At 43.9% G+C, this 12,108-nt stretch overlaps 1 protein-coding gene across 2 annotated transcripts in view; it reads left to right on the top strand.

Moving 5' to 3' along the window:
• LOC118690203 (calcium-activated potassium channel subunit beta-2) overlaps positions 1–10,691 on the top strand; it is a 95,269-nt gene extending 84,578 nt beyond the window's left edge. For both annotated transcript variants that reach the window (XM_036388961.1, XM_036388960.2), the window contains exons 4-5: positions 2,201–2,396; positions 8,500–10,691. In XM_036388961.1, the coding sequence (XP_036244854.1) occupies positions 2,201–2,396; positions 8,500–8,784 (481 nt within the window). In that variant the 3' untranslated portion in view covers positions 8,785–10,691. The remainder of the gene's footprint in view (positions 1–2,200; positions 2,397–8,499) is intronic.
• The last annotated feature ends 1,417 nt before the right edge of the window (positions 10,692–12,108 follow it).

The raw sequence follows: 12,108 nt of genomic DNA, 5'->3' as shown, positions 1-12,108 counted from the left end.
ATATCAGCTTCTCAGGGGCTGCTGCTGCAAAGCCCAGATTCAGGACAAAAGAGCAAAAAATATTTTGCAGCCCTGAGAAACAGTACACTTCCAAATGAAAGATGGAGAATTAATTTGGGAAGGAAATCAAGCTCTTTGTAGCACGTAGTTTTCCATGCCGGTTATTACTTTCATTTTAACAACTGAAATCCTCATGAAAGACAGCAATTTGCTGAAAGCAAAAGACCATCTTCCATCATTCCTGCACTGCACTTAATTTTTCTGAGGCTGTCTCTGGCTTCCTCCTCTGCCACCAAGCAGAGAGCTTGGCCTGTGATTCATTAACAACATTTGTAATCAGTTTTCAAGCATCAGCCCTATTTAAAATCCAGCACAGACTGCAGTAAGACTGTCAGTGATGGGTTTTTCCCTGCCCTGATTGGTAGAGTTAAGAGAATGAAAAATGCGTAACTGGGGATCAAATTATTACTCTGTCATGCCCCAAACCATGCTAAGGCAGGGGCACATACCTGGAACATCTTGGGTTAAACACCACAGGCTTCTTCTTTAGGCACATGCAAGAAGTGCCTACAGCTAACTGGTGTGAGCATCCTCAGTTATACTGGTGCACCTGCATGAGAATGTTCCCCCTTGACCCTGCAGTGATGAGGAATACAGATGAGGATGAGCTGTACTCAAGATTTGCAAGCATCTTATTCATATGATAAAGTTATTTGTCCCTTTTTAAATCAAGGCAGAATTTCGATTTTGAAAACTGAGATCAAGACCTGTTAAGTATCCAAGAGCATTTTCTATTCCAAATTGCTCTCCCAGATCTTTCAGCAATATCAGGGCCAATTGCAGAGGCTGCTAAGGTCAAAATTGCTCACATGGAAAGAGTTGATTTATATTATATGATATGTGAAAAAAAATGGCCAGATGATATCAAAACACCTCCAAAGTATCAACTATTCTATCTTCACAAGTCTGTGGTAGGTAGGTGTTACTTTATTACCCCCCTGCATGAATAAAACAGCAGCCAGAAAGGTGAAAGTGAGGAGAAGACAGCCCAGGAGCCTTTGCTGTCACTTTTCTCCACACAGACAGATTTCCTCAGGGGTTATTCTCCTTTACAGCAGTACCCCTCCAACAAATACTGCCTGGGAGGGTGAAAAAAATCCTTTCATTCAATTTCCCCCCAGAAAACATAGCATAACTTAATATAAATGTAAAACTGAATATACAAGCAGAATTACCGCTTAAGTAAAACAGCATTAGAATTAGGCAGAAATCTTTGGTATCACTTACTATGTAAAGCCCCTCACAGGTTTTTTGAGGGGCAGGCAGACCCTCATCCCCTTCATGGCAGGGCCAGACCTTGGGGGTTTGAGCTGAGGGGCTGAGCACCATTAAAGGGGAGCCCTGGGTGAAACCTTCCCCCAGCCCACAAAGGGCTTTTTGCAGACCCCTCAGTGCAGTGTGCCCTTTCCCCAAGGAAAACACAGGTGCAGATTTTTAAATACATGCCAGTGCGCATTGCTAGTGCACAGCCAGGCCCCATCATTCCAGTTTTAGCCTCTGGTGAATTGGAGATGAGATTAAATCCTCCAGAAAAGTTACAACCACTGACTTAACTCACAGAAAAGCGAGCAAGCTGCCACTAGGAAAAGCTTTCCCATAAGTAGAGCTGCAGGAGGTAACACTTGAGAGTTCCTGTGTCTTCATGTATGAGAATCATACCCTGCTAGTTCAAAATTGTCCTCTCTAACTTGACCTGAACTTTGAGTTAACGCTCAAATCGAAATTGTCCTCACTTTAAATTGGCCTGGACTTTGAGTTAACCCCCAAGTCCCAGCGGAGGGTGCCTTGTCATGCAGCACCATGCGTGTTGTGCTCTCCCCAGCACAGGCTGCTCAGTTTTCCTCTCCCTCTGCTGACACCCTTTCAAATACACCTTCTCCAGCATCAAAGTTCCAGTTCACTTTCCATTTATACACAGGCATAAGTGAATAGGGTAATTCTGTAATTGATTTTGGGTAATTCTGTGCCCAAAGGCTAAACTGTCTGTGGTGTGTGGCATGAGACAGCCCAGGCTTTGCTGCAACACGTGGCCTCTCCTGCAAGATGCCCCCAGTCTATCTCTGATGGGAATCCTGAGATGGCTTTAGTGTTTATTTGCCTATTCTTGCCATGCTCTAATGTCTCTTTTTTCCCTGCTTAGTGTCTGGACAGAAGAGACTCAGTGCTCACTCCTCAATGCATCCATCACAGAAACCTTTAACTGCTCATTTAACTGCGGCCCAGAGTGCTGGAAAATCTCTCAGTACCCCTGCCTGCAGGTGTATGTTAATCTCACCTCTTCTGGCCAGAAGCTTCTACTCTACCACACCGAGGAAACAATGAAAATTAATTCTGAGGTAGGAGCACAGAATAAAATTTGTTCCTAAATGGGTTTCTGGAGGGCTTCTCCTCTCATTACATCCATTCCTCACTTTAAAGCAATATAAGGCTTCCAGCTCGTTTCACAGAGCAGAGAAAGCAGAAATCAGTGCACAAACACAGCTCACATGTCTGGAGAGGGGCAACTTTCTGCCTCCATCCATTCCAGGGGTGCTGTGCCCTGAGGGCTGGAGCCTCCCTCATCCTTTCCAAGAGCCTTACAGGAGCAGGAGCTCACTGAGCATGTGTCACCTTGATATTCTCATGGAGCTGTGGACAAGTCACTTCCCACCCAGGAATGGCTCCCATGACAGTGAACACCCCTAGAAATGTGCAGGGAGCACCCATGTGGCAGTGAGAATGGAAATGGCACCGTTTCTGCAGGGCAGGCAAGGTTGGTGGGGAGAGAGCCCATCCCCATTCTGGTGGCAAACCCTGACCTGAGCAGCCCCCTGAGCTCAGCTGTGCTGCTGGGCTCCAGTCACTGCACTCACCCTGCAGAGACCCTGAGAGTTTGCTGACTGAGGGGTGCCAAGGTAAAAGCAGCAGCATAAACATAAAGGGCCTGGCTTTGGGGTGTGAATAAAACAAAGAGTCACCCCATCTTTACAGCACAGCTGCTCTGACTCCAGATGTTGGACTAATGGAATTATTTTGAGCAAGCCAGAAGAATTCCTGCCTCTGCTTCTGCAAGTACAAGCTCCAGTGTAAGCCCATGCAGGTGGGGTGGAGAGAGCTCCAGTCTGGAGGCTGAAGGGAGCAGCAGATGCAGAGAATGCAGCAGCAGCAGCAGCAGCAGCAGCACAGCTGTGTGCCTGACCTGGGCTGTGCATCACTCCCCACCTTCCACAGGGAAAGGAGAGATGGGAACAGGGAAATGTCCCTCTCCCCACCATCCTTTCTTCATATTAACAGCTCCTATGTCCCTGAGAGCACAAACTGGAGGGAGCTGGGACACAGTGGAATCATTAGACTTACAGGTGCCAGATTTTCTTTAACTGCTTGGTTATCCAAGGTCACTGAACCCCAAACTTGGCAAAGCACACCCCAGAAGAGCATAGCCCCAGATCAGGCTGCTGACAAAGTAACCTATTGTGCTTCTATTTATGGCAGCTGTTCAGTAGAACAAATTAATCCTGCATATTAAGATGAAGTGATATTAAAATTAGTCAAAGTATGGCATGGTTGCACTAGGCTGCTTATTCTGCTGGATAATTAACTCTCATGGCTGAGAGATGGAGTCCTCTGGCTCTGAAGTGTGAAATGGAGAAGAGTTCCCCCTTTTTCCCCCTCCACTCTGGCATCAGTGCAGGAAGAGGCACTCACTGTCTGTGAGGCCTGAGGCAGGACAGACCTCACTTCCTGCTGGGGCAAAAGCAAAACCATGATGTTGATGCCTCAATTTGATTAAAACAGATCAGATAAATATCTGTGCTCCACTGATTCAAATAAATTGAGAGATTCAGCATAAATCTCCACATTCTTTTATTGATCATTTTTGCTTGCTGAAATGGACTTTGAAATTCTCCCAGATGCCACCTCCTCTTAATTTAGTGTAGGCACAGTTAATACTTCTCCAGCCCAAGGTTGTTTTACAGGTTAAGCTCTGCTCTCAGGAGGATTCCTAGGTTTTCCTGACATGCTGCTGGCTATGTGACCTGAATACAAAGCAGTTTTGAGGGGAAGTTTGCAATGTCTATAAAATACCTGTCTTCTTGCTCGTGGCTCGGATCAGCAGAGTTTCCAAGCTCAAATCAGCACAGCCAGCCTCAGCACTCCAGATGTGGTTTCCCTCTCCCCTGGCCAGAGAGCATCCCCATGCAGCAGGAATGCAGCCCTGAGTGTGCTGGGTGGTGATGCTCCAGCTGGGTGCTGAGCTGTCCCTCTCCATCCATTTACTCACATTTGTGTTCCCTGTCTTTACCTTTGCCAAACAAATAAAAAATAACCCCATGCCTGGCTCACTGAGCTCTGGCATTACTGGGGACAACACAGAGCACAGTCCTGACACTCCAAGGGCAACACCAGTGACTTTCAAAAGGTGACACCTCTCCACCAACCTCTCTGCTTTGCTGAGCACCCACACACAGGGACAGAGCAGCATCTGGAGCTGCCTCTCTCTTCTCCCCACCAGCCAGCATGGACAGAGCAAAATCCACTTTGAGTTTAAATAGTGCTTTATCCAGGAGAATTGCTGTCTAACCTGGCTGTCAGCTCAGGAGGTGGAGTAAGGAGTAGGTACAATTTATACTGAGATCTGCAGCGTGCTGCTGCCAGTCTCTGGTGGGAGTCAGTGGGGAGTCAGTGGAGATCTGTCAAGCTGCTCGAGTCTTTCCAAGAAAAGCACATAAGGGGTTTTATTCTGCCTTTTCATTGCTCTTGCTGTGCCTACTTTATCTCTAGCCTTTAGGACAAGCCCAGCCCCTGGTCAATACCACAGGCAAAACAGTTTAAATGCTTCCATGGCCACACTTTCCTTCCTCAGCTGCCAAAGGCTCTAACAGCCTCTGCAAGAATCAGCCACAGAGCCAGGCTGTCACCATGAGGAAGGGCTGTGGTAGTTAAAGCAATTAGAGAAGCCCCATTTTGATCTCATGTTATGTAATTTTGACTCTTTTCATGTCATTGGAGCTCCTGCTGATTTGTATCAGTTCTCTGTTAGTGAGATAACAAGAAGGATTTAATCACCCAGATCAGCTGTAACTGCCTGGGACTCAGAAATGATGTGGATTCTCAGGGTTTCTCACAGAAGACTCAGGTGTTTATAAGCCAGGAAGGAGTTTGCCTGGTGCAGGGAGGGGAAGCAGAGCTGTTCAGCTGTGGATTCCAGTAGGGAACTGAAAAATTCCATCTGGAGGAGTCAATTCAGGCCAACTGAGGTACAGAACTCCTCCTTCAATCCTTCTCCAAACTTGTTGCACTTTCCAAAAGAGGTGTAAATTGACATCCTGACCCCTTTCTCACAAAGATTGCCTAAGTTTCCAGGCTCAGCTTGGACACCAATCCCAGCCACAGACATATGATGAGAGTTGTGGATTTCAATATGATGAGAGTTGTGGATTTCACTGCCCCCCTGAACTGGGGGCTTTTCTGGCAATAGCCTTTGTAGTATATCTTCATGGATTTAAGGGAAACTGCCTCTAGCTTGCCTGGAGAAGTTGTGTGATCTCCATCCCTGGAGATATTCATAACCTGACTGGACAAGTCCCTGAGCAACTCTGCACTGAGCAGGGCACTGGACTGGATGTACCCAGAGGTAGTTCAGACAGGACACCTACCCAATGCTTCATATTAGGAAAATAGAGATGAAAACATTAATCACAGCTTCTATTTGTAACTGTCTGATAGATCCCTCTTGTGTTCAGATTGCAAGGAACACAAGAACCACCTTTCTCATGCTGTATCACAGAATCTTCGCCTGAGGTAGAGCACCAGACACTGTTTACTTGCAGATTTCCAATGTTTGACAATGCAGAAGTGCCAAGAACCAGCATAGATTTAATTGTCTGCATTCACAGGTAGAGCACAGCAGTTGTGGATATAAAATTCCTTACCAGCCATTGCAGAAAACTATTGAAAATTTAAACTATGGAAAACAAAGAAAACATCAATACATCCTGTTATTGAGTCTTCTTCTTGTTTGCCAAACGCCTATGAAACACAGCCTGGGATCTCACTGGGAAAGCTGAGATGTGGAAGGAGGCCAGGAGCACCCCACAACCAAAATTTAATGTCCTTGTGCTGAGGATCAAAGCTAAGACCAAGACGTTTCCAGGGTCTCAGGAGAACCAGAGTGAGGCAGAGAGCACACAAAGGGCTCACATACCTTGGAGAGCACCTGGGAGACAGGAGAGAGACATGGCTTCAGCACAAGGAGTCTGGATGAGAGGCACAATAAACCAACTTCCCTTGCACAGCTGCACTCCACAGTTTCATGCTCCCAGGCCCTCCACCATGGGCAGCCCAACACAGCTGGTGGCTCTGTGCCTGCAGGTGTAGGGAGCAGCCCAAGTTCTGCTTCAGGTCCCCTCTGAGAGCACTTGGACCAGTGCTTGAATTCACTGCACTATTGGGATATTTCTGCAAACTTAGAGCCCAGGAATCTTTCATCCTTTTTGCTTCTACATATCTTCTATTCTCTGTCAAGGGGAAGTTGTATTTTGCAAAAGTGGCCAAGTTCTCATTTAATCACCTCATTCAGGATACTTCATGAGAATTCCAGAAACAGAAATGAATAGCAAAAAAAAGACAAAATGACGAGACAAAAACCCCAAATTCCCCCAAAAAACCACAACACAAATCCATTTGAACTGGAAATACTGCTGTTATTACAGTGACAACAGATCATTTACTAAGGGAAAATGAGGAATGCTTCACTGAGAAATTCCCCCTACTTAGTAGATTATGATCTATTAAAGACTCGTGGGCACTGGAAGAGGCTCGTGACTTTGGACATTTAAGACAAATTTGGTCAGAGTACAAGAGAATATCCTATAGGGAGCAGACACGCACCAGCAGCAAGATGGATGAGATATTAATGCTCTGATATTTTTCATCTCTAATTTCTAGAGCTCTATGAAATATTCATAATGGCAGTGTGGCCACGCTCCACCATTAATGCTCCAGTCTGCTAACGCCAGACAATCTCTCTGCCATGCTTCAAATCATATTCTGTGTTAATAACTTGCCAATGAATCAATCAAGTCCTATTATGAGGTTAATCCTTTGATCATAATTAGGACTAGAGATTTGTTGCAGTATGTTAAAAAAAGAATTCACAGCACGTCACGAAAAAGAACGGAGGGACGTTTATAAAGTATGTACATTAACAGAGTAATAATCAAAACCCATGGGTCACATTATTTTAATCAAAACCATCTTCTTTCCTTTGCAAAACTCACTTTCTCATTAAATTATCTGGGGCTACTTTAGGTTCTCACCAGGACAAGCAGCCTGCTACGTCCCGCCCTGCATGTCCAAGGAGAAGTCAAGCAGCAGATCTCCACTCCTCCTGAAGCAGTTAATCAAAATCCTGTGCAGGTGTAGAAAAAATTCAGATTTGGTGGGGTGTAAGTGCATAGAAGAGAGAAGGAAGTGAGAGGCCCTGGGCTCCTCCCATCAATCATCTTCCAGACCATCAGGATCAACAGCAAGCTGAGGGGTTACTGCTCTAGGTCAAAAATTGTCCAGATGTGGCCTCAGTCCTTGTGTCTGCCAACCACCTGTGCAGCCCACACCAGCCCTTGGCAGGGAGCGCTCAGCAGAGCCCAGGTCCACTGTCCTACCCTTCGCATGGAATATCTTCAGCACACAGAGTCCATAAAACAGTTTTTAAAATAACTTGCCTTTAGAATTCTCTGGAAATCTAGGTTGCAACTGTGCTAGATAGAGCCACCCCCAAATCTTATTTCCTTTGGGACTAAAACTGAAAATCCAGGATCATCTTCAGAGAAAAGGATCTTATGCTGGGGTCAAAAGCAAAAAAATCACTAAAAGCCACTCGGCAACCGGGTTGATCTTCAGCTAGAGGCTGAATGAAAGTCCCCTGGGCTATCAGTAGGAAAACCTAGATCTCTTATTTGTCTCTAGCTGAGCCATTACCCCCATGAGAGTATTTGTGTGGAGGTCTCTCCTCATCCCTCCCCCCTCTGAGTGAACTCCTGTGCCCACTGTGATCACTTAGATCCAAGCCAAGTGAGAGCTAAACTACCAGATTTGTATTTACAGAAAGTCAATTACCCATCTAACTGTGAGCATATGTGTGCCACTTAAGATGAAGAGGTACTTCATCAGTTCTATTTTTGCATGTGTAAATTAGCAATAATAATATATTCACCTATCTCACAAGGCACCGTGCAGATTAAAGCATTAATGTTTGAACAGCACTTGGAGGTTCTCCAATGGGAAATTCTGTAGATGTGCAAAATATTGAGTTTTGCTGTGATAAATTCATTATTAGCGTAATAGTATTCCACTCTTGTTGTGAAAAGCATAATCATCTGGAGATTTCCCCACTTGCCACCTGCAAACAGACACTGCAACAGCTCTGGAGACATTTTTCTCCCTCTGCTTTCTCCCCAGTGTTCCTACATCCCCAAGTGTGGGAAGAACTACGAGGAGTCCATGTCGCTGGTGAACGTGGTGATGGAAAACTTCAGGAAGTACCAACGTTTCTCCTGCTTCTACGACCCCGAGGGCGTGCAGAAGAACGTGATCCTCACCAAACTGTACAGCTCCAACGTGCTCTTCCACTCCCTGGTCTGGCCCACCTGCATGATGATCGGGGGGGTGGCCATCGTGGCCATGGTAAAGCTGACTCAGTACCTCTCCCTGCTCTGCGAGAGAATCCAGAGGATCAGCAGATAGGAAAGGAGACTTCTCCGAAATTTAATACTGTTTTTTCTCATTCTTCACCAAAGAACCTTAAGTTTGTAATGTGCAAGTCTGGTATAAGTTCCTTACTATATTCTTCTAAGTAGAGCAATAATGCAAAAGCTGTTCTATATGCAAACATGATGTTATTATTATGCAGACGAATGAAAACGTTCCTGTTTTGTGTTGACCGTCTCTATGATCTTGTTTTATGCTGGGATTAGTTCTTTCTTTTCTACAGCCAAGATAGGGCTCAGTGTGACCATTGGCCAAGCTTTAGTCAGTTGATGTTTTTGGTGTAAAAGATTTTGGGGAAATTCACTGCTGGACAAAGGGCAGCCGACCATTTGTGCATCATTGAGGTCTCACACCTGGCTCAGCCCATTGGATGGATTTGTGGCTTTGGCTTTTTTAACACTGGCTGCAGAGTGGGGAGGGAAAAGGCATTGATAAGGGTTTTTTTAATGGTAAGATGGCACAAAGAGGATGTATTTTGAGGTCAGGTTGGGATAAGCATACAGTATTTTCAGCCTCAGTAGGAATTGGTGATGCTTTGTGTTTGCTCCCTCAGTTCAGAAGTCAATTGTACCCTATGGTGTTTGTAAGGTCTTTTGGAAAACACTTTGGAGTTTTATTTTGTGTAGTGCTATAATTTTCTTCTGTCTTATCAACATCAGTTTTGTCACTTGCAGAAGCTGTAGCCAAAAAAGCAAAAAAAACACCTTGTTCCATTTTGTATTCTAGTCTGAGCCCTATTGATGGAGGTGGGACCAGAACTCCTTCTGTAAAGGTTTATTATTCATTTGTCTTGTATTTGCTACCATATCACTGTAAAGAAAAAAATAACACTATCAGCTATTTTTTCATTTTTTACTTCCAACTATTTTAGATTTTTTTACTTGATATATATACAGATATATATATATAGATATATATATATAAAGAAAAAGCTATATTATATCTAGTTGTGAATTGAAACTTGTTTAGGGGGGTTTTTTCCTTTGTTTTTACCCACTGGAAAATGAACAGTACAATTCATGTATTTGTAACCTTCATCCTTGGATAATATCATAACACAGAGAAGCAGCACTGCAGGATCTTATCCAATATTCATGATGTTGTTTTAGTCAAAGGTCTCTGTTGCTGTGACATGGGAAATGACAAAAATCTCATCCAATTCTGTGGCTCTATTAACTGAATTGTTAGATAATCATCATAACACATTTGGAAATCTCTCCTGACCCTTACTCACCATGCAGTGCTGGCTGACATGAATTATGATTTACAAGACCCAGGTGCAATGATTTATTGGAAAAACTGAGAATCTGGCTAAGTTGTTGTCCTATCTGTCAAATATTTACCACAGTATACTTGCCAGCTTAATTTCATACACACTGGAGTCACAAGTTCTGCATAATTTATTTTTATTCCCCTATAGAAAACATTCCTTCTTATGTTTTAAAGACACCTCTTTCAGTTCCTCATGTTGTACCCAGCCTGAAGGACAAACACAAGGCACATCCTGGGAGTAATCCTGTGAACTCATTATCCAATAGCTCAAAGAAACTATATACAGGCCTACTCAAACCAAGAAAATAACATTTTTCCCTTCAAAAAGACTGCAAATCAAGTATTCTGCCTAGTTCATCTCTCTCTATATATATAAGTACCTTTCCTCATCATAGCATTAAAAATTTCAAGATGTTACAAAACAAGTCATGCAAGTGTAATGTGAGCTGTAAAAAAAAAAAAAAGTTCTCAGCAGTGAAAATAAACCTGCAATCTTGTAATCAGTAGTATAATTTTCCTTAGGTAATTAAATTCCTGGAGGGTGGGGGGGATAATGAAGGTTCCAAAAATATGTAATAAAAATATTCAATTAAATCTTCCAGATTTCAGTATCTGCTGCCTTCAGATCTGGCTTGTTTCATCAAACTGCTTTCTGTAGCTTCCATTACCAAGAAAAGAGGAGTGCTGGTGCACCAGGGAATTCAGAAATGTTCCTTTGCAAAACCCCTGTTTTGATCAATATGTTGGAATTGCAGGAGCTGGGGGATCTGGGAGCCTCAACACCAGTGGGGCTGGACTGTGCTGCCAACCACAATTCCCAGATCAGGAATGCTGTTCGACACCATCACCAGCTCTTGTCCTGGCCATTTGCACAGTGATTTAGGTGCCCTGTGACATTTTGGGTGCCTGTGTTTGTGTATTTTCCCTGGGTGGCAGGGAAGCTGATTGTTCCTGACATTTACACATCAAACGCTGCTTTCAACTTCTCGTGCCATAAAACATTTCACCAGAGCTCCTGTGGGTGAAACATCTTGCTGCTGTTGTAGGCTATAATCATTTTGTTGACATTAAGGGAGAGATCTGTGGGATAGCAAAACAACTTGAGTAATTGGATGGAGTGAGGTAAAACAATAATTTTGAAGGGAATTATCCATCTGATCCCTGGCACTGTTAACCCCCTACTGAAGTGTTAGCACTGCAAATGGGATTTTTTGACAACTCCTGCTGCCCCAAAGAGAGGTGGTGTTTCAGCAAGGATGTTAGTCTGTCCTATTTCTTTCTCCATTCTATTTTAACATCATTTTTTCCCCTGCAAAAGGCATTGATGTTCCTATAGGCAGCTCAAATGCATGAGAAAAACATGTCATGCAATTCAGCAGCCAGGCAAACCAACCCTTGTTTCTAAGACTGGTTCTGACTCTTCCCAGCACAAACATTTCCACTCTTGATGTCCCAGCTGGGCATTTGGGACAGCAGGGACAAACCTGTCCTGCAAAACCATGGAAGGGAGAGGTGCAATATGAAAAAGGTTGTGCAATATTTCCAAGCATCAGAAACCTATGACAAGCACCCTTGCGTGATTTAAAATGATTTAAAGCATTCATAAGTATTTCAGATACAAAATTCCCATGGCCTTTTAGTAGTTGTCATTTTCTTAATTAGATTGTATATGTCAAGCCTCATTCCTATTCTGGAAGATCTAAATCTGAAGCTGAAGTGTGAACATCCTTGCTGTAATACTTTGAAATCTGGCACCTTGCAGCAGATTTATAAATGTCACCAGCTAGGACAACAGAGAGTTTATTTTGATTTCGTTTTCTTCATTGAGGAGATGTCAATTTATCTCACAGAATGCACCCAGTGGAAGGATACCTACCTCCAGGGTGAGCCTGGGTGAGTGCAGCAAGGAGAGAGGGTTGAGGAGACACAAGAGGAGACACAAAGGCAGTGGTTTCCCACCTGAAGGACAAATAGGGAATAAAGTCCCACCTTGTGACTTTCTTTTTTTTATTTTTGTACAGAGGATAG

Source organism: Molothrus ater, chromosome 10 (assembly GCF_012460135.2).
Source record: "Molothrus ater isolate BHLD 08-10-18 breed brown headed cowbird chromosome 10, BPBGC_Mater_1.1, whole genome shotgun sequence".
NCBI classification, from domain to species: domain Eukaryota; kingdom Metazoa; phylum Chordata; class Aves; order Passeriformes; family Icteridae; genus Molothrus; species Molothrus ater.
Note: the sequence above shows the minus strand (reverse complement) of the source record. Positions and strands in the feature narration are given on the sequence as shown.